Source organism: Rousettus aegyptiacus, unplaced genomic scaffold (assembly GCF_014176215.1).
Source record: "Rousettus aegyptiacus isolate mRouAeg1 unplaced genomic scaffold, mRouAeg1.p scaffold_m13_p_15, whole genome shotgun sequence".
Taxonomy (NCBI): domain Eukaryota; kingdom Metazoa; phylum Chordata; class Mammalia; order Chiroptera; family Pteropodidae; genus Rousettus; species Rousettus aegyptiacus.
Window position 1 is genome coordinate 18,025,088 of NW_023416290.1, and position 21,128 is coordinate 18,046,215.

The 21,128-nt window shown below is 34.2% G+C and overlaps 1 protein-coding gene across 5 annotated transcripts in view; it reads left to right on the forward strand.

The window, feature by feature from the left end:
• The window catches only part of TMEM68 (transmembrane protein 68), a 39,649-nt gene that overhangs the window by 15,238 nt on the left and 3,283 nt on the right, over window positions 1-21,128 (forward strand). For 2 of the 5 annotated variants that reach the window (XR_001594581.2, XM_016126194.2), the window contains exons 4-7: window positions 4,983-5,150; window positions 7,311-7,504; window positions 9,519-9,651; window positions 14,056-14,195. Coding sequence is in view for 4 of the 5 variants with exons in the window: in XM_016126194.2 (XP_015981680.1) it covers window positions 4,983-5,150; window positions 7,311-7,504; window positions 9,519-9,651; window positions 14,056-14,195 (635 nt within the window). In the remaining variant the exon portion in view is untranslated. Of the gene's footprint in view, window positions 1-4,982; window positions 5,151-7,310; window positions 7,505-9,518; window positions 9,652-12,207; window positions 12,269-14,055; window positions 14,196-21,128 lie in introns of those variants that run through there. The other 3 variants (XM_016126196.2, XM_016126195.2, XM_016126197.2) reach the window with 3 other exon arrangements.

Here is a 21,128-nt window from a genome sequence, read left to right on the forward strand (position 1 = left end):
TTCCCTTTTGTCTCTTACATTTGAGTGGCAGTGCTTCTTGGGACTGCTGTTCTGTGTGGGGCAATATGGCTGTAGGAACTTCCTTTTCTTTTCTGCTGTAGCCACTGGATATTTCCTTTTTACCTTCCTTTTTCTTTGAACTTAATTCTGCTCTTGACTTCTGAATGCTTTCTTTTCTTTCTTCTCTTGCTTTTGTCCTTCCTTCTTTCTTTTCTGTCTCGTTTCCTTCCCTCCCTCCCTCCCTTCCTTCCTTCCTTCCTTCCTTCCTTCCTTCCTTCCTTCCTTCCTTCCTTCCTTCCTTCCTTCCTTCCTTCGAGAAAGATTTCCAAAACAATTTTATGATGTTTCTTTTATGACATGAAAAATAACAAAAACATCTAAGTTTATATATTTATATTTTTTTCTATTTTATTGAGGTATAATTGACATATAACAGTTTCAGGTATACAACAATGATTTAATATTTGCATATATGGGAACTTATCACCACAGTAAGTGCAGTTAACATGCATCACCATATATAGTTACAAAATTTTTTTTATAATGAGGACTTTTGAGAGTTACTCTCTTAGAAGCTTTCAAATATGCAGTGCATAATTATTTTTTATAGTCACCATTCTGTATATTACGTCCTCATGACTTATTTATTTAATAACTGAAATTTGTACCTTTTACCCCTTTTACTAATTTCACATCGTCCGTCCCCCTCCCCCTCCCCGCCTCCGGCAACCACCATTCTGTCCTGTATCTATGAGCTTGGTTTGGTTTGTTTATTTTTTAAATTCCACATATAAGAGATCATACAATGTTTGTTTTTCTCTGTCTGACTTATTTCACTTGAAAGAATACCCTCTAGGTACATCCATATTGTTGCAGATGGCAAGATTTAATTTTTCAGATAAATGCCTGGAAGTGGAATTGCTTTTAGTTTTTCACCATTGAGTATGTTAGCTGTGGCCTTTTCACATGTGGCTTTTATTATGTTGAGGTACATTCCCTCTATATACTCTTTGTTGAGAGTTTTGTCATACATGGATGTTGAATTTTGTTAAATGCTTTTTCAACATTTGTAGAGATGATCATATGATTTTTATTCTTCATTTTGATAATGCGGTTATGTTCATTCACGAATGTTGAACCATTCTCGCATTTCTGGAATAAGCCCCACTCGCCTGTGGTATATGATCCTTTTAATTTATTTGCTAATATTTTGTTGGGGGTTTTTCCATCTATATTCCTTAAGGATATTGGCCTGTAATTTTTTTTTCTTGTGTCTTTGAAATCAGGGTAATGTTTGCCTGAAAACATGAGTTCTGAAGGGTTTCTTCCTCCTTTTTTTTTTTTTTTTTTTGGAAGAGTTTGAAAAAGATTGGTATTCTTCTTTGAGTGGTAGAATTCACCGGTGAAGCTGTCTAGTCTTAGAGGTTTTTGATTACAGATTCAATGTTATTACTATTCAGATTTTTTGTTTCTTTCTGATTTAGCCTTAGTAAGTTTCTTGGGATTTATCCAGTTATTATAGGTAGTCCAGTTCGTTGGCATATAATTGTTCATAATAGTCTCTAATAATTGTATTTCTGTGGTATCAGTTGAGAGGTAGCCTCTTTCATTTATGATTTTATTTATTCGAGCCCTTTTTTCTTGGTGAGTCTGGCTAAAGGTTTGTTAATTTTATCTTTTCAAAGAACCAGATCTTGTTCTTATTGATCTTTTCTATTGGCTTGCTAGTGTCTACTTCATTTATCTCCACTCTGATCTTTGTTATTTCTTTCCTCTTACTAACTTTGGCCTTCCCTTGAGGTATAAAGTTAGGTTCTTTGAAATTTTTCTGGTTTCTTAAGGTAGGCATTTATTGCTATGAAGTTCCTTCTTGGATTGCTTTTGCTGCATTCCATGTTTTGGTGTGTTGCATTTCCATTTTCATTTGTCTCAAGGTATCTTTTTATTTTTCTTGATTTCTTGGACCTGTTGGTTATTCAGTAGGCTTTTTTCTTTTTGCCAGAATCAACAGAGGCCATGGCCTGATAATGGTGAAATGAGAAGGAAAAGTAGATCTTATGACTAGAAACATGATCACATTTCACCTGCTCTCCAGAGTATCAGTTCCCAACTCCTGTGATAAAATACCCAAAGTATTTTCCTGAAACATAAGTGGATCTTACTTAAATCTTTTATAATCTCCACAATACACCAACAGCACAGTCGCTGTAAGAAATGTCTTGGTGTTTGGTAGTAGTGCAGAGGACCTAGGCAGATTAATCTCTGGCTGGAGGAGGAAAAAAAAATGTATGGCCAGGAAGCCAGCCTTGAATTAGGGTTAAGTTAGAAGGAAGCCTCCAGAGATCATTCCCAGCCCCATCTCCACCACCCTTTTTATCTTGTCATTTGCTTCTCTTGCTGAAACCCTTGTTCCTGCCTATGGTGACTTGGAATGGGGTTTACAATGTGGCAGGAAGAACAGATAAAGAATGGCACGAGTCTCTAATTTTATTTATATTAACCAGAGAGGTGTATTCTTGATATCCAGTTCAAATCTCTGATCACAGTTTTTCCCCCTGAATGTAGTAGTTAGAGTCAATAATATCATTTTTGTTTTTAAATAAAATAGGAATTTCTAAAGAATAATTTAGGAATGAAATAGGTTTGTTTTTAATTGACAGCATTTTTAAGTTATCCACATGTATATAGCACTTTAAATGGTGTTTTATTTTGCATCAGGTCATGAGTTAAGAGTTTTTCCTATTTTTAGCAATGAATTTTTATAGAATGTCTGTTAAATTGTACTCTAGGTTGTGTTATTTTTTAGGGAAGTTTTAACTTATTTGATGTCTCCTACCCCTGCCCTTTTCACCCACTCCCCTTTATCTGTTCATTTTCTCACCCCCTTCATAACCTGCTTGTAATGAATAGAATCTTGTACTCTTTTGCAATTACTCGATATCGAATTTACACAGAAGGGTCCAGATTGTTTTTTAGAAGCTAGCAGATTCAATAAAGTGTGCTTGATGTTTCAGAGATGTGCATTTTCTTGGATAACCTTAACAACCAAAAATAGTTTTAAATTCTAATATTGTTTGTTATGTTGGAACCTGAAGGTTCTTTTTATCTTATAGATTCTATGATTCTCTGATCTTACAGAAAAGTCTCTGAGCTTCTATGATTTTTCCATAGAAGGCAAATTATTTTTTTATTTGTAGTCTTCAAAAAAATTAATATTCCAAGTATTATACAAATAACTTATTTTTCTAAATCATGTGAGTGTGCCTACATTACTCTCTGTTTAACACTTTTAGTGTATATTTCCTACAAGCAAAAATATTCTACTTAACATCAATAAAACCATTAAAATCAGGGAATTAACAGTGATTATTATTAACATTTAACCCTTAGATCTCATGCAAGTTTGCAGCTTTTTCATTTGACTCATTGCTTTGTTTTATAACTTCCTTCTATCTACTGAAATTTCTAATATGATTATGTATCCACTTTTCCCACTAGATATTTTAACATATTAACGTAGTTATTTTAAAGTTACTGCCTGGTTCTCTTGATTAAACAATCTCTTGATGGATAATATTTTTTTCTTGCCGTTTTATATATTCCATAAATTTTTAAAAATGAATTCTGGGCATTGTTTGTAAAAGAACAGTAGAGAATGAAGTAAATAGAATTTATCGCTGAAAATTGTCCTTTTTCTGTTAAACCGTTAGTGAGTGGGGTGAGGTTAATTCAGTCTACTCAGCAATTGAACTAGGGTCGGATTTTATTGTAGCTATAGTTACCTTAAGTTCAGCACTTTAAAATCTACTGCTAACTGGAGTGCCAGCAGGGTTTCGTTGATGTTCCCACTACAGCCTCAATCCTGTATACCTGTGCTACGGAGGGGCTCTCCCCGTGCTCCTGCCTCTCCCCCAGGGAAAGGTTGTCGTTGCTTGCAACTCCGTGTGTGGCTTGTGGCGAGGGTGCAGGTGACGCGGGCACTCCTTGATACTCCTTGTTCAGCCAGGTTCTTCCACAGGCCCCGTGCGCCCCGGTTCAAGCCTGATGCTCTCTCAGCGCTCCTTTCACTCTCCCGTGTGGCAGGGAGACTGTGCCGTGTGTAGGTGGTTTGGGTTTGGGAGCAAGTTTCCTGCCTTCCTCCCAGTGGTAGCAGATCTGTGCTTTGTGTCATTTCAGCAGCCTGGGCCTGCGCCATACCTCCCAGTGGCAGATGTTTTGGCTTCTCCCCTCCTGTAGTAATGGTGGAGTTTTGCCTGAGCCGGGGGTGGGGCTAGGCAGGAGAGAGGAGGGGGGAAATGGAGCGCTGTCCTTCCTAGCATCAGATGCCTTTTGTGTACACTTCTTCCTTAGAATGGGGTGGAGGGGGTTCCTGCACCTTTCCCAGTGTCAATTTACTTTTACAAGAGAAGTTTCCGGGAAGTGAGTAGGGTTTTGTTCTCTGTACCATTATCAGGGGCTCTCTTGGGTCTCTTGCCTGCCCTGCCCCTAATGTTTCTTGAGAGCACCACCTGAGGCTTGTGCAGCAATGTTGGTGAGTAGGTGTGGACTCTGCATCTGGGGTGCCAAGGGACTCTATACACTCAGTGCTCTCCCACATTCGTCCTTTTACGTATTTGTTAATATTTCAGTTTTCCTTGCGCCACCTTTAGGGCACCTACCACTTCCTCCCATACTCAGTTTTTTCTTTCTCATTAGCGGGGCTGGTCACCTTTTGGAGCTCAGGTCACCTGATTGAGAGGTCGATCTCACCTTTCTGACATGCTGCTTTTTCTTGTTCGTAGTGTGGGAGTGAAGCTCTCATAACTACTGAGTTTACTGTAGTTTTCTCCTGCTCTATATTTGCAACCACCTTCAACACTGAGAAACGTGGCTCACATTATCCTTAATATGTAGACTTTTTTGGTCAATTCCCCGAAAGACTGTGTTTCTTTAGTATAAATAACTAGTAAATATATTTTAAGTATTTGTGTTTTGTCTAACAGGTTATGAAGTTCATGGAATGGAAAAAATACCAGAAGAAGGACCAGCACTTATAATTTTTTATCATGGAGCTATTCCAATAGATTTTTACTACTTCATGGCTAAAATTTTTATCCATAAAGGCAGAACGTGCCGAGTGGTAGCTGATCATTTTGTCTTTAAAATTCCAGGTAAATTTTCACTGTAGTGATATAATAATGTTTAATTAACACAATCAAATTATGTGATAGTTTTTATTTTGGGGCTCTCCAGTGTTATTTTTAGGTAACACACTTGGAACTCCAGGTTGGGAGCATCTAATTATCCTGCTTAGCTAATATCTAAGTAGAAAAACATTATGGCCAAAATATTGTTATTTTTTTCTTTATTAACAGGTAATTAGTCATAACTTTTTGAAGTTAAATCCTGTACTTTCACTTAAAAAAATAAATTATATAACTTTTGCCAATTTATATATTGGTAGAAAGAGTCTATTGTGTCTCATGTTTGGCTTGGCTGGTAATTACTCTTAAGATTGAGGACTAAATTCTTTTTAATCTGTTCATAAAGGCTTTGTACCTTTTTAAAAAGATTCATTAACCAAATGGTTTCAAACACAATACAGTTTTAAATAAATCATTCTAAAATAAAGTCATTAAGCTTAAATCTTATTTTTTTTCTGTCACTAAGTCACCAGAAGCAAGCCAAAAAGTTTATAGTTTTGTTCTCTGGAATAATAAAACAAAAGCGACCCATCGCCCAGACAAACATGAAGCAGTGAATTAAATAACAATTTACTCAGAGTCTTTCATAGACATGGTTAATGTTTTGGATATTCTTATGTTACTAAAAAGTCATTTGTATTTTGTATATAAACTAAATTAGCTATAAGATGTTTTTGTTTTGAAAGTAATATCATCACTTTATAATGAGTTTGGAAACTAGAGAAAAGAAGATCATTGTAATCTTACTACACCAACATAATCAGTCAGCATTTTGATTTATTTTACTTCATTTTTAATTTGCATACTTTCACATTATGCAAATAATTTTGTTCTTTAAATAAAATTAATGTTAGCATTAATATTTTATCATGTTTTATAAAAAAAGTTTCTTTTTTAAATTAAGAATAGTTTTAATGTATGACTAAAATATTTACACCTACTTTTCTCGTACGGAACATTAGGTTGCTTCCATTACTTTTCTCTTTATGCATAATAGAATGTGAATATTATTTTTTAGCATTTGGCTTTAAAAAATTTTTCCTACTTCATGATTTTTATAGTCTTATAATTTATGAAACCTCCCTTATTGATTGTGAGAATGCGTCAAGTTAAATCATTGAGCTTTTAATGAAATGTAGAATGAAAATTATTTCGACCTTAATAATATTTCTAATCTTGCTTCAAATCTGAAAACCTGTGAGAAGTTTGGTTAGTCTACACAGTTTTCACTGCTCATTTCCATATTTACCATTTTCAAGAAATTGTGTATACTAACATTAGTCCTCTAAAGTTCCAGTTTAGGATGTAGTAAAATATTTAGCTACCTGACAGGATTATTTTTTGCACCTATAAGCAGTTGTAGTTTGACAAACAATATAATAGTAAGACCTGGAATGAATTGCTCCTGAATCTCACACTCACTTTACTAAAAGCTTTTAATGATTTTACTGTTATTATTTATGTCAAAAATTTAATTGTGGAATTAGCATCATCTAACCTTTAATTTCAGTAGATTTGATGACAGCTTGGCAATTTTGATAGCTAAGCATAGTCAGATAGATTTACATTCTGTTGAGTGATTCTCTTTCTTATAGGGTTAATGGAAGATTAGATTTGTGATTGCTGATGGGCTACCATTTCTGATTGCTCCGATAAATACTGTAGACAGTGTTTAGCCATGAGAGTCATTGAAAAGAACTTTGGACTAGACATACTGGATGGAATCTCTGCCCTGCCATTTTCTAGGTCTGCGACTTTGAATAAGCTACTTACTTTCTGAGCCAACTTTTCCTCATATGTAAAATGAGGATAAGCATCTTTGTTTTCCAAGGTTTTTGTAAGTTAATTAAAAGTTTGAATATGTAAAGTAGCCAGAGTTGCAGGTGTTTGCTAAGGACATCATCAATATTAGTTGATCAATAAGACATAGCTGTTGCTTTTCCAGCAATATTAATCTTATGTTAACCTTAAGAGTTCTTATTGATTTTAAAAAGTGAAAAAGAATTTACCGATTTAAATATAGATAGCAAATTATGTAGATTGTGAAGATGTTTGCTCTTGAAGATGCTCTTGAAGAATTAGACAGGAAGTTCTTAAGATATATTTTCATGCTGATGTTTCTTACAGGGTTTAGTCTATTACTTGATGTATTTTGTGCTCTACATGGACCAAGAGAAAAATGTGTTGAAATTCTGAGGAGCGGTCACTTGTTAGCTATTTCGCCAGGTGGTGTTCGAGAAGCCCTTTTCAGTGATGAGACCTACAACATTATATGGGGTAATCGTAAAGGCTTCGCTCAGGTTGCAATTGATGCAAAAGTGGTGAGTTGTATAAAACTAATTATTAAAGTAAAGCTAGGTTGAATTTACAATAAATGCTTAAACAGTGACACAGTATATAAAAATTTAGATACTATCTGTAGTATTTTAAAAATTAGTGTATATAACTCTTATGAGGTAACAATAGAGAAATGTTCCTTTCAGATGGGAAGCTGTCTAAAAATAAATTTATCTGGAAATTTGGCAAATATCCAGAAAAATTTTATTTTACATTTCGAACTCCAGCTTATATTAATTAGATTTATAAAATTCTTTGTATTCCTTCAGTTACACATTTTTTTCATGAGTAATCATCCACTTCTGTGTATTTTAATCCTTTTGAGTTGGAATTGAGTTGGAATATTTCGCCGATAGGTATTGATTGGTTTCATTGCAATTCTTTTATTAGTAACTATTTATATAACAGTAGAACTCAAATAATATATGACTCCTATCATTTTTTTATCAGCAAATGTGATCAACTATCTAATCATATGACTAAAGATGAGAAATAGACATGAAATAATTTAGATCTTTTTGAAATGAATTTGTCAATAATATTAAATGTTCCTCTGGGATTCACTAATTATTCTATTTAGTAGACTGAAGAAGGTGAATGCCATTTTGTCCTTTTCTTTTGCTTTGGAGAGTATTTCTCAACCCTTTGATCTCCATATTGTACTTTATCATATGAAACACTTATTTATTACTTATGGAATGTTTATTCTTTGTTTTGTTTGTTTTCATTTTAGATTGTCTATCAGAAAAAGAAATCGTAGTATCTTTGACAAGGTGGTGTTCATTTTCCAGGCCAATTAGTTAGAGACAGCTGCCAGTACTTTCACACTGAAGTTTTTTTGTGCGTCCATTGATGCCACATAAAGAGACCAGTCTGCAGCCTTAACTTGCCTGTTCATCTTGCAAATACAGACTTGTTGATTACAAAGAAAAAAATTATGGATGATCATTCATTCTAACCCAAGACCAATATTTGAAGAAGAATGGAAATTTTCTCTTTATTTTTTAATTGCAGAGTTACCATAAAATACGATGAATTGAGCTCTGTTCTCCCCTTACATATGTGTATGTAACTCTGAGAAGTAAGTTATTGCTGTAGTACTTTAATAGTGTGGTCCTAATGTGAAGGTTAATATACTTGCCAAAGTGCTTAATAATAGACAGTGTAAAAATTTAAACATTACTGTCCTAAAGTAGATTATAAACTCTCTGAGGACAAGACTATCTTTATATTCTGAGTCTGTGGTACAGTGACTAGAACCTAGTAGGCTATTTGTATTTATTGAATTAAATTGATTTTTTAACACAGTGTTAAACACTACTGGAAGGGAGGCTTTGAATTAAGTTTTATGTTAATAGTATTAGTGATATAGAAAATTAATTTATAGTGTATTTTATTTTCCAAAAAGTCTTAAGCACTGATGTAGAAAACAAAATTTTGGACTATAAGACTAATATATAATGTTAAAGGCTATACACACAATTGTACAAAATTAAGGGTAATCAATGTAATGTATTTTAAAGCAATGATAAAAGCTAAAATCTGGTCAAAAATAGTTCAACTTTCAGGTTTATATTTTGAGAGAATTATTTCTCCTAAGCTTTAAGATAAAAATAATATACATAGATTTGGAATTACATAAATTCACCATGGGATTCCTTTTCCTTAAGTTTACAGTTTTAAGGAACATTGCCTGGAATAAGGCCTGAAAGACATTATGTAGAGAAAGGAACTTTTATTCTAATCCTTGAAAGCATTTCCAGATAATTTATTAAGATAATCTAGTTAAGGTTTTTATATAAACCTTGAAAAAATTTAATATAGAGCCTTTTCAACTTTATAAACCAATAAAAATGTTTAACATTGCTGATTTACAAAATAGCATTGTAAATTCGATAAATCTCGTACCTCCCCAACCTTTTGAGTGCTTTTAAAGGCTTTATGTTGGTACTGCTATACAGTAAGTAGGTGACATATGTAATTATTCCAATGTTGCAGATGAGGAAACTCAGACACAGAGAGATGAAGGGATGGAGGGATCAGGTCACACAGCAAGGCAGAAGCAGAGCAGAGCACACAGTTCAGGACTGCGGGCAACTGGCACTGTTGCCGTCGCTGACTGCATTTCACAGTGAGTCTGCTGACCTTAAGATTAGAGGGGCCTTCCAGATGTGTGAGGGAAATCTTTCAGTCACGTGGTGCCCCGTCTGGATTGCCCCATCTGGATAACCCCTTCATAGGCTTCACAGAGTTATCATAAATTTAGAGTAAACGTTTAAGACTGTTGTTGCAGGCTTAACTATATTTAAATGGTGACATAGTAACAAATTGGAGTGCAAAATCTAGATCATTAATTCAAGTTCACAAAATATTGGAAGAAAATATTAAGGTTCACCCGAAAGTTATAGCTTTTTAACATAATATAAATTATTTTGTGAATTGAGAATTAAAACTTCAATAATAATTTTTAGGTAACTTTATATCTAAATAAGTTGAGGAAAAAATAGCGCATTTTATTAAGTTGGAAAACAACAGATGTAAAAGAAAATAGTATTTGTTTAAATAAAATTGTTTATATATTTTATATCAATCTATAAAAAACCTTTGAGATAGGATAATTATCTCCATTTTAACATGAAGAACAAAGACTTAGATATGGTAAGTAAGTTATTCAGTGGTTCCCACTTTTTTAGTGGTTGTTAAGATTCTAAACCCATGTTAAGTGATTCTCCAAGAATAGTTTTAATAAAATGTACATTCTCTCTTGCACACATGTGTGCACACATACCTACAGAGACACATGTATGCATGTAAACAGAATTTAATACTCGGCTACTTATGCAAAGACCTTGTATACAAAGTGTGCACAAGGAAAGGAATGAATAAGTATACTACAACATCAAGTTGTAATAAGGACATGCTTGTAGCTTTGACTACCGCTTGAATGCAAATTTAGAAACAATGTGCCCAAAATATAGCCTGGAGTACTGAGCCTGCTAGAGTAAGTTTTCTGCTGTTTAGTAGGTTCTAGAAATGTCCAGCTTCTGGACAGTTAGCTATTTAGAGTACAGTATGTAATCTGAAGAGTTATTATATAATGTGTACTGCAGTATAAACTTTGGAGTTCATGCAAGTCAGTAGACATAAACCCAGCAGTGCTGATCTGAGAAGGCGAGAGAGTGTATACATGAGCTGAAAAAAGTTTCTGTTCCTTCTTGGGTGTTTTCAGTTCTCTAACATTATAACTACTTAAAACAGTAGGACTTCAGCTGTCATTTTATTCTACAAAGTTAGTTGTGGTTTCCTAGGTCATAATCTGAAGTTTTTACAAAAGTGTCAATGTACTTTGCCTTCTGTGTTTGCTTTATGACTTAACACCATCAAATTTTAAATTCTTCACTGACTGCTTTTCTTTACTTGACATCTCTTTTTTCTAACTGGTTTAAGATTGTTGCTGCCTATTTCTGGCCCTTTGTAGTCAGAGAATATAAACTAATTCATTAGACACATTGTTGTGTTTATTCATGCCTTCTTTACTTCATCCATCATGCTTTTTTTTAGCACCTGGTCTATTCCTGGCAGTGTTCTAGGTGCTGGGGATATAGCAGTGAACAAAACAGTGTCAGTGTGATTAGGAGCCTTCCTTCTGGGGGGAGGGGAGAGATATAATAAATAAGTGATCAGTTTGTTTTATATAAAGTAATAAGTTTTATGAAGAAAGGTACACCTATAGTCTCTCCTTCAGTCCACCACATTTTACTGTTTTCCAAAACTGAGTAGGAATGACTTTTTAAATATTAGCTTATTTAAATATCTTAAATCCTGCTCACGAAGGCAGGTAATTCTGTATTAAGCAAATACTGATGGCAGATTATAAGTAAAGTGACACTCATATCCTCCTCCAATTTTATCTATTCTAAATCATCATTTAATTTGGTATATCTTTTGAGTTTTAAAGTGTTCACTTTTTAATCTACTTCAATTTTACTGTCATAACCTCCTGACATGATCTCTTGCTATTTAATTTATTGTTTTATGACATATAGTTACGGTCTCCATTTAAAAAATTAATTATTGGTATTTGTGGAAAAATAACTATGAACTTGTGAGCAGAAATACTTTAAAACTAATGATATGAAGAATTCTTTAACTTACACGATTTTCCTTTTTTTCATAAGTCTTATACTTACTTTTCATTGATTTTGAACAATTTTATATTTAATAAGCTCACAAAAAGATGATTTACCAATTCCATGGCAGCATCTTGGCAAAACCTGTCGTTTAAATTTATATAAATTTCCCAGTGGAGAGAATCTGTCTTGAGTGTTTTCTTCAGTGAGCATATTATTCAGTAGCCCACTAAAACCAATTTAATTTTCCACATTCATTTTATTTATGAAATTAATGATTACTGTAATTTTTGAGTATCAAGGGTTTATGTGGAATGATAGGAAAGTTGATAAATGAAGTATTATATACTACCACTAGAGGGTAGTGTTTCCAATTTATATTTCTACAGATCAAGTTTAGTCTGATAAATCACAGCGGTGAAAAAAGTATACCTTTATTTTAAAAAATACCTTGTTTTTATAATCTTAAATGGGCTCTCAAAAGTTTACATTAGTGACTCAATGGAGGCATTGAATGGATTAATATATTTACTTTTTAATTCAAATTCTCTCTTTAGCCCATTATTCCTATGTTTACACAAAATATTCGAGAAGGATTTAGATCACTTGGAGGAACAAGTAAGTTCTGGTTCATATGGTTTTTCTAATTATAATGTAGTATTTGTAATGTAATATTTTAAATATTTGGGCTTTTGAACCCTATAAGGGTTCAAAATTTAGATGTTTTTCTATTTAGATATTTTTCTATTTAAAGTCTAAATGATAACTGATTCTGAGTAATGGCAGTTATTAGATGTAGGTTTTTGTTAAATCTCATATACATACTGAAGCTTATTTGTTATGGGCCTTTTACTATTATAGAGTAATTATCTAATTTACTATATTAAAACATGATTAGGACAAATTTACATATAACCTTGTCTTCCCGTTCACCCCTGAAGAAGTTACAGCTTTAAAAATGGCTGACAATATGATATTAAATTACGATAACCTAAGGAGAAATAATTTTCCTTAGTTTATTTCTGTTACTTTTTAAATTTGTTTTAAAAAGATTTTGAACCATGGTACACACATTGACATTAAAAGTTCTTTATACCAACCTTTAATTTATTGGTAACAAAATAAGCTATGAATCTAGTATAGGAATGATAACAATTAGATGTGCTTTTCTTTGCAATGTCTCTGTTGTTTTGTTTTAAAATTTTCATAGTTTGGTTTTATGCCCTATGTGTTATATATTATATTTGGTCGATTTTATTTTATATGCTTAGTACTATGTTGTCAGTGTTTCTATCTTCATACAAATCCTCTCTTACAGAGCTTTAAACTTCTGTTGCTTCTTTTATGTCCAATGTGCTATATCATTGATATTCCATTATGTTTCTTAGGTCTTTTTTTTTTTTTTAATTGAAATTGGAAAGGCAAGTTGATGTGATGTTTAACTTTTGTTGTGGAGTTATTTCTTCTGATTTTATGTCAGATCATTTCTTCGGAATAAGTTGCACAGCAGAAATTACTCCTAATTTTTGTCTCTTTTAATTGCAAAGTGGTTTTAAAGTACTTTTTGACTGCTTTTTAAACTTTTTTTGACTTTAATAGTTGATTAACTAAAAAATTTAGTGTCGGGTGATTTTTTTTTGAGTATTACTTTGGATCTTATGGTGTATTCCATGTTTGCATATGTAAACAGTGTTTTAAACTTCCAGTATGAGTCATAATTTATGTATTCCATGTTGATTGCTTTTCTTGGATTTATTTTTTTAAAAAGTTAGTCTTATAGTCCATCAGTTTATATTATTATCAAATTTAATCTTGCCAAATTTTATACTTGTTCATTAGCATTTGTAATTTTTGCTTTGTTGCATTTATCCTCATTTATAATAGTGTTTTTAGACTTTATCTAGCTTATTGATGAATTTTAGTCTCACATTTATGTGAATTTATTTTATGCTCCATTTTTTTTTTATTCATGTAAATCACTTACGTATTTGTGAGTCTCTAGACTTTTTAGCTTCTAGTTTTTGGTTTTAGCCATTACCCTTTGTTTTGCAACAGTAGTAATTGGCTTGCCTTTTAAAATTCTCATTTTTAAAAGGTCATGCTTTTTTAAAAAATTAATAGACCTTATCTTTTTGAGCACTTTTAAGTTCACAGAAAAATTGAGCAGCAAGTACAGAGAGTTCTCATTAACCCCCTCGTCAACCCCCACCCCATTTCTTCTATCATTAACATCTTGTTCATTTGTTACAATTGATGAAAAGCTCATCTTTTTTTTTAAAAAATGCTAATTTCCAGGAGGTGATATTGTTTGCCACCTTCTTCTCTTACATAATTAATTTGAAAGGTTACGATTACATGCTCAGAATAATTAACCAATTAAAGCAATTTTGTTTACTTTGAAACAGGGCTATTTAGGTGGCTTTATGAAAAATTCCGCTATCCATTTGCTCCAATGTATGGAGGTTTTCCAGTGAAGTTATGCACCTACTTAGGTGATCCCATTCCATACGATCCAAAGATAACAGCAGAAGAATTAGCCGAAAAGGTAAATTATTCTTTCCTTCTTAGTCCTTGGATAGATTTTTACTTTCAATTAGTATATTAAAAATTAATTTGCTAATTTATTTTACAAGCATGTTCTAGATCAGTGGTGATTTTCTCCCCAGGGGACATTTGGGAGTGTCTGGAGACATTTTTTATTGTCAGAACAGACAGGACTTGGGAGGCGGCAGTGCCACTACCATCTAGTGAGTGGAGGCCAGCGGTGGTAGTAAACATCCTACGATGCACAGTACAGCCCTCCACAACGAAGAGCTGGCCATTCTAAAATATGACAATTAAAAAATGTCTCTAGACATTGGCGTGTGTTGCCTGGGGTGCACAATCTCCACTGGTTAGAGAACTGCTGTGTTAGTGTATTATGGAAGCACAGAGGAAGGTTATCTAAATTACATCAGGGATTCCACCTTGAGGGAGGTGGTGCTTGAATTCAATTTTGAAAGACAAGATGGGATTAGGTGGACAAAGAGTAACGAGGTGGAGAAATCCGAACTTATGAAGGGGTGGCAACGTGAAACAGCATGAATGAAATCTTTGGGGATCTGAAGGTGGTCTGCTGTAGCAGATGGGGTATCGTAGATGAGGCCAGAAACTTAGGAAGTTTTGGACTACGATGGCCTGTAATTGATTTTGTTTACTGCTAGCCAGGGGAGCTATTGAAAGTAGATGAAAGATATAATAGGTCGCATTTAGAAAGATCACTAGAAGTACTACAGAGGCTAATTTGAGTGAGACCAGTAGAAGATCAAAGTGGAAAGAGACTGCTTTGTGAAGGAAAAAATAGGAAAGGTTTCTAGAATGAGGGCATTTATGGTGGGTCTTAAAAGATGGGCATGACTTGGACAGGTAGACTTGGGGCTGGAGGGAGAGTACTAGCAAAGAAACAATGTCAGGAACTAAGGCGATTGCATGCACCAATAGTGTTGAACAGTGTGATGTGATTGGAATAGCAGGGTTGAGAAAGACTGCCTAATAAATTCTCCAGGAATTTTGCAAAACACGTATTAAAGATTCTAAGAAGCCCTGCAGTAAAGAGGTCTATTTAACTTTGTTCCAAAGAGTATTTTCCAGTCTCATCTGACCAAAACCTTCTTCCTGTTTTTCCTTGAATAGCTATGGAATAAACTTGGAATCATTACTTTAGGGGGTACAGTTGGTAGATGAAACTGGAAAAGTAAGTAGGAGCTACATTTTTGGGCCCTTACATATCAAACTTAGGAATTTGTCTATCAAATACATTTCAAATAGGATAGACCTCTGTTTAGAATTGGCTCATATCACTCCCACTCGATTTCCTTTGGTCAAAGCAAGCAGATACATAATCTCTTCCTCTGCAGTGGTTTGTGAAGATGATGCTAGCGATTGTGATTACTTAGAATTATATAAATAAAAGTGTACTATTTAAGACCAGAGGTTTATGAATTTTTGTGTTTCTAGTTCCTAGCACAGTGTTAGATATTTAGATCTCAATAAACATTTGATAAATAAATGGATTAGATAGTGATTTCCTTATGTACTTGAGAGCAAAGTATAGAATTAAGAGATTTTACAGACTGAATGCACCAGACTTGAAAACTAATTCTATATAGATATCTGCAGGATATCTATGTATATATTTTTACACGTAGGTTTTGGGAAATATTTTGCTGGAGTTTGGGAAGAGAAGTCAGAATTGGCAATGAAATTTTAGAAGTCACCTGCACTGAGACAATTACTGAAGCCATGAGCTTTACAAGGCAGGTTAGAAAGAGAAAGAAGAGGACTGAGGCCAGACTGTAGAAGATGTAAGATTTAGGGAGTGGGCCATGGGAAACAACCAAAGCCAACTGAAGGGGAAGTAGCAGAGAGGTACTTCCATAAGTTTGAAGTCAGTGAGAGAAGTCAGCAGGTGAGGTTTTTTAAAACATAAGAATAATCAATAATGTTTGTTTCCGTAAAGACATCAAGGAAGATGAGATGAGAAATGACCACTCGGCTTGCAATTATACTTTCAGAGAGTATGAAACTACATAAAAAGCAATAAATGTCATATTTTTGAATCATTTAGAAAATGAGATGAATGTGTTATGACTTTTATACTGGCTTTTTCTGATTTTTAAAAAAGTTTTTTAAATTGTGGTAAAAAACACATAAAATTGATCAGTTTAACCATTTTCAAGTGTATGGTTCTGTAGTTTATATTCATATTGTTATGCAACCAATCTCTAGAACCTTTTCATCCTGCAAATGTGAATCTGTACCCACTGAACACCAACTACCCTTCCCTTTCTTCCTTCCTTTCTTCCCTCCCTCCCTCCTTCCTTCACGTACATCCTCAACACTTTATTTTTGTTCTTAATTATGGGCTATGCAAGATTCTTCCCCACCTCTAGCTTTATTTAGATATAATCAATGTATACATTATATAAATTAAGGTGTACAGTGTGAAGATATGACGTATCTATATGTTGCGAAATGATTATCACAATAAAGTTAGTTAACACCTCCATCACCTCACACAATTACCTTTTTTTGCTGTGAGATATTTAAGATCTACTCTCCTAGCAGTTTGTAAATATGTACTATGGCAGTGTTAACTATAGTTACCATACTGTACATTAGATCCTCAAAACTTATTCATCTTATAACTGGAAGTTTGTACGCTTGACTAATGTCTCCTCATCCCCCATCCCTCAGCCTCTGGCAACTACCATTCTACTCTGTTTCCATGAGTTCAGCTTTTTTCAGATTTGCATATAAGTGAGATCATATACCAGCACCTCATTTATTCCACCCCCAAGCCTGTGACAACCACCATTCTACTTTCTGTTGCTATGAGTTTGACTACTTTAGAAACTTTATATGAGTGGAATCATGCAGTATTTGTCTTTTTGTGATGGACTTATTTAACTTAGCATAATGTCCTCAAGGTTTATCCATATTGTACCGTGTAGCAGGATTTCCTTTTATTTTTAAGACTGAATACTATCCCATGGGTGTGTGTGTGTGTGTGTATATACACACACACACACCACATTTTGTTTATCCACTCATCTGTTCATTCATTGATGGACATTTGGGTTGCTTCCAGTTTCTTGGCTGTTTTGAATAATCTTAAGTGAACCCGGGTATGCAAATATGTCTTCAAGATCCTGTTTTGAATTTCTTTGGATATATTTTAGGATGTTTTTTGCTATTTCTGCAAAAAAATGCTGTTGGGATTTTGATAGGGAGTGCCTTGAAGTGTACACCAGTTCGAATAGTATGATCATCTTAATATTAAATCTTCTAATCCATGAACACAGGGTATCTCTCCATTTATTTGTGTCTTCTTTAATTTCTTTCAGCATTGTTTTATAGTTTTCAATGTATAAGATTTTCTCAGATTAAGTTTATAACTAAGTATGTTGTTCTTTCTGATGCTGTTGTAAATGGGATTGTTTTCTCATTTTCTTTTTTCAGTGTTATTGTTAGTGTGTACAAACACAACTGATTTTTGTGTGCAGATTTTATATCTTGAAACTTTGCTGAATTCATTTATTAGTTCTAACAGGTTTCTGTTAAATCTTTGGAGTTTTCTACATGTAAAATCATATCATCTGTGTACAAAGATAATTTTACTTTTTTTCCATGTGTAGTCTGATTTAATCCTCGCATCAACCCTCTAGGGTAGACCTTATTATTATCATTGTTTTTTTCCTTCTCACAATGATTTACTATAATACAAGAAGAAAAAAAAAGATCAATATTATTTAAATAGTACAATCTCATTCAAACCGATATATTTAATTAGCAATTATACCTTACCAAGGCTGATGGTAATTCTTTTTTAAAAGATTTTTATTAAAATATAGCTAACATACAGTATTGTATTATATGCCGTATACCATATCCCCATGACTTGTTTGTTTTATACCCAGAAGTTTGAACCTCTTATTCCCCTTCATTCTCCCCCGACCCCTTTTGTGATTGTTCAATTACAGTTGACATTCAGTATTATTTTATCTTAGTTTCAGGTGTACTGCATAGTGGTTACACATTAATATAATTTACAAAGTGATCTACCTGACTAGTCTAGTACCCACCTGGCACTATACGTGATTATTACAATATTACTAACTATATTCCCTCCAGGGAACATCCCTGCGACTATTTTGTAGCTACCAATTTATACTTCTTAATTCCTTTACCTTTTTCACCCGCTCCCAACCCCGCTCCCATCTGGCAACCATCATCTTGTTCCCTGCATCTATTTGTCTGTTTGTTTTGTTTGTTTATTTTGTTCTTTAGATTCTACATATAAAAGATCATATGGTATTTTTTTTTGTCTGACTTATTTTACTTAGCATAGTATCTTCCAGGTCTATCCATGTTGTTGCAAATAGTAAGATTTCATTCTTTTTTATGGCCGAGTAATAGTCCCTTGTATATATCTACCACACTTTCTTTATCCAGTTGTCTATTGATGTACACTTAGGCTGTTTTCATATCTTAGCTATTGTAAATAGTGCTGCAATAAACATAGAGGTGCATATATCTTTTCGAATTAGTGTTTTGGATTTCTTTGGGTAAATACCTAGAAATGGAATTACTGGATCATATGGTAGTTCTATTTTTAATTTTTTGAGGAACCTCCATACTGTTTTCCACAGTGGTTTCGCCAGTTTGCAATCCCATAAACAGTGCACGAGGGTTCCCTTTTCTCCACATCATGGCCAGCACTTGTTTGTTGATTTATTAATGATGGCCATTCCAACAGGTGTGAGGTGATATCTCACTGTGGTTTTAATTTGTATTATCACTGTCTTATTGATGAGAAAAATTGATGATTTATTCAACCTTGCTGGGTTTTGCTGTGGTAGCAAAAAAAGCACAGAATCTTGGAAGATTAGGACAGTAAAACTTACTTTTTGTTCATGTGATGTTTCCCCTGAGGTCCATGTGTTATCTGTCTGGGACTCAGGCTGAAAGAACCTTATATGAGATGTTGCCATTTGCCTAGCAAAAGAAAGTCAGGAACAGAACCATGAGATGGCCTTGAAAGCTTCTTTAGAAGTGGGTCGCTTACTCCCACTGACATTTTATTGGCCAAAGCGGCCACACTGGACTCTAGTGCAGCAAGACCTGGATTCCTCCTACAGGGATGGCCCGGAAGAGAGGGCCTTATAGGCGGAGGGAAGGAACACTCTACCATACTGGAACTCAGGAAGGTCAGACATTTAGACAAGGATGCGTGGCCGAACCAGCTATAGTGTTATATTGGACAAGACTGTTCAAAGCTGCTTCTCAGTAGGAATTTTCACAAAGGTAACACTAATGGTGTATTATATGCCTTGTCTATGACCTTCATTCCTAGAAAACTTACCTCCAATTATTCATTAAGTCCTCTCATAGTTTATTCTCTTTTATCCTGAAAGTAAAACCCCGTGACACTGATTTTGAGGATTAGGACACACTCTCCACAAAGCATGACTCATCTCTCATCCTGAGACGATGCCTTCCTGAGGTGGCTGCTGGAGCGCTGCGCCAGGCTGAGGCCTCACCTGTGACACTGCTGCTGCCCACACACACTTTATTGTTAATAGAGCACATTTCTTTGCTGCTCCCTAACAAATGCATTCTCCTTTAGGATAGAACTGAATTCTGTTTTGTTCTTTTTACATTTTTTTCCTGCCTATCTATTAGGATTTAAGTGGGTCAGAGCTAGTTAGGAACACTTTTTTACAGATACTGTCTTTTTTTATGGTCAAAATAGAAGGTAATGGGGAAGTGGGGGTGGAGAGGGAGCCTGGCCTGATTATCAGAGGTTTCTTCCAGGTCTAAAATTAAACGATTCCTGTTCCTTTATCTTTCTCAGTTAAGGAAAATGTATTATTGATAGTTCCAATGACTTGATTTTTCATACTCAAATCACTGGTGAAGTCAGATATTTTATACATATATTATGTGTTATATATACATGCACATAACATACACACACACACACACACACACACACACACGTTACTAATTCAGACTAAGTAAGACAGGAAAAACCTTTGGAGCCCTGAAATACCTCAGTTTTGTTTCCAGTTACTTTATGTACTTTGCTATGTAGTAGTAGTCTACTACAGTGGTTTAGTAGAATTTCTTGAGGGAATTTACTTAAATATATAATTGCCATATCCATATTTTTATCCTAATTGTCATTATTGAACTAAAGTATACTTGAAATAAAGAATACTTGAAATTTTCCTTTTGTGAATGCATCGTTATGATTTTCTAATCTTCATTGTTAATAATATAGACATAAACTATAGCATAAGGATCCCTGGATTATCACAAATTCAGAATTACTAGCATCCAAATTAATGTAGCAGTGAAACCTCATTTTAAAAGTGGATGATAGACCATTCAGTGTTTGTGGAGAACCATTTTGTAAACACTATCTAAATCTAAATTAAAATATACTGTACTAATGCCGAAGAGAACACTGGGGACATTCCCTCAAAGTTCTCTGTCTTAATCTCTCTGTTATTGTGTGTCCATGTTTGTAATGCCTGGTTCTGTCTGTGCCTCTCTCTACATTCTCATACTACATCCACATATGCTTATAAATACAGGCGTATTTACATATCCGTGTATAATTAAAGTGGAGAGAAGATGGAGAGAAGCGGATAGATGTGGATGGCATTGGGAGGTGGTAGTAGTGGACGCTGCCAGTGGCCTGACTGGCTACTGTGAATGAGCAATAGGAGTTGTGAAGGTGACTCTTTGGTTTTGACTTTCTTGGCTAGATTCAGGGCAGTGTCATTGGCTGAAACAGGGAACTTGGGAAAGGACGCAGTATGAGGGGGAAAGAATGTTAGTGTAGTCTTAAGAAGGTTGAGTTTGAGGTGCCTTTAAGACATTCAAGGGAAGTCACATTGAACATTCCTAGCTGAAACTGAGTGGGCTGGAG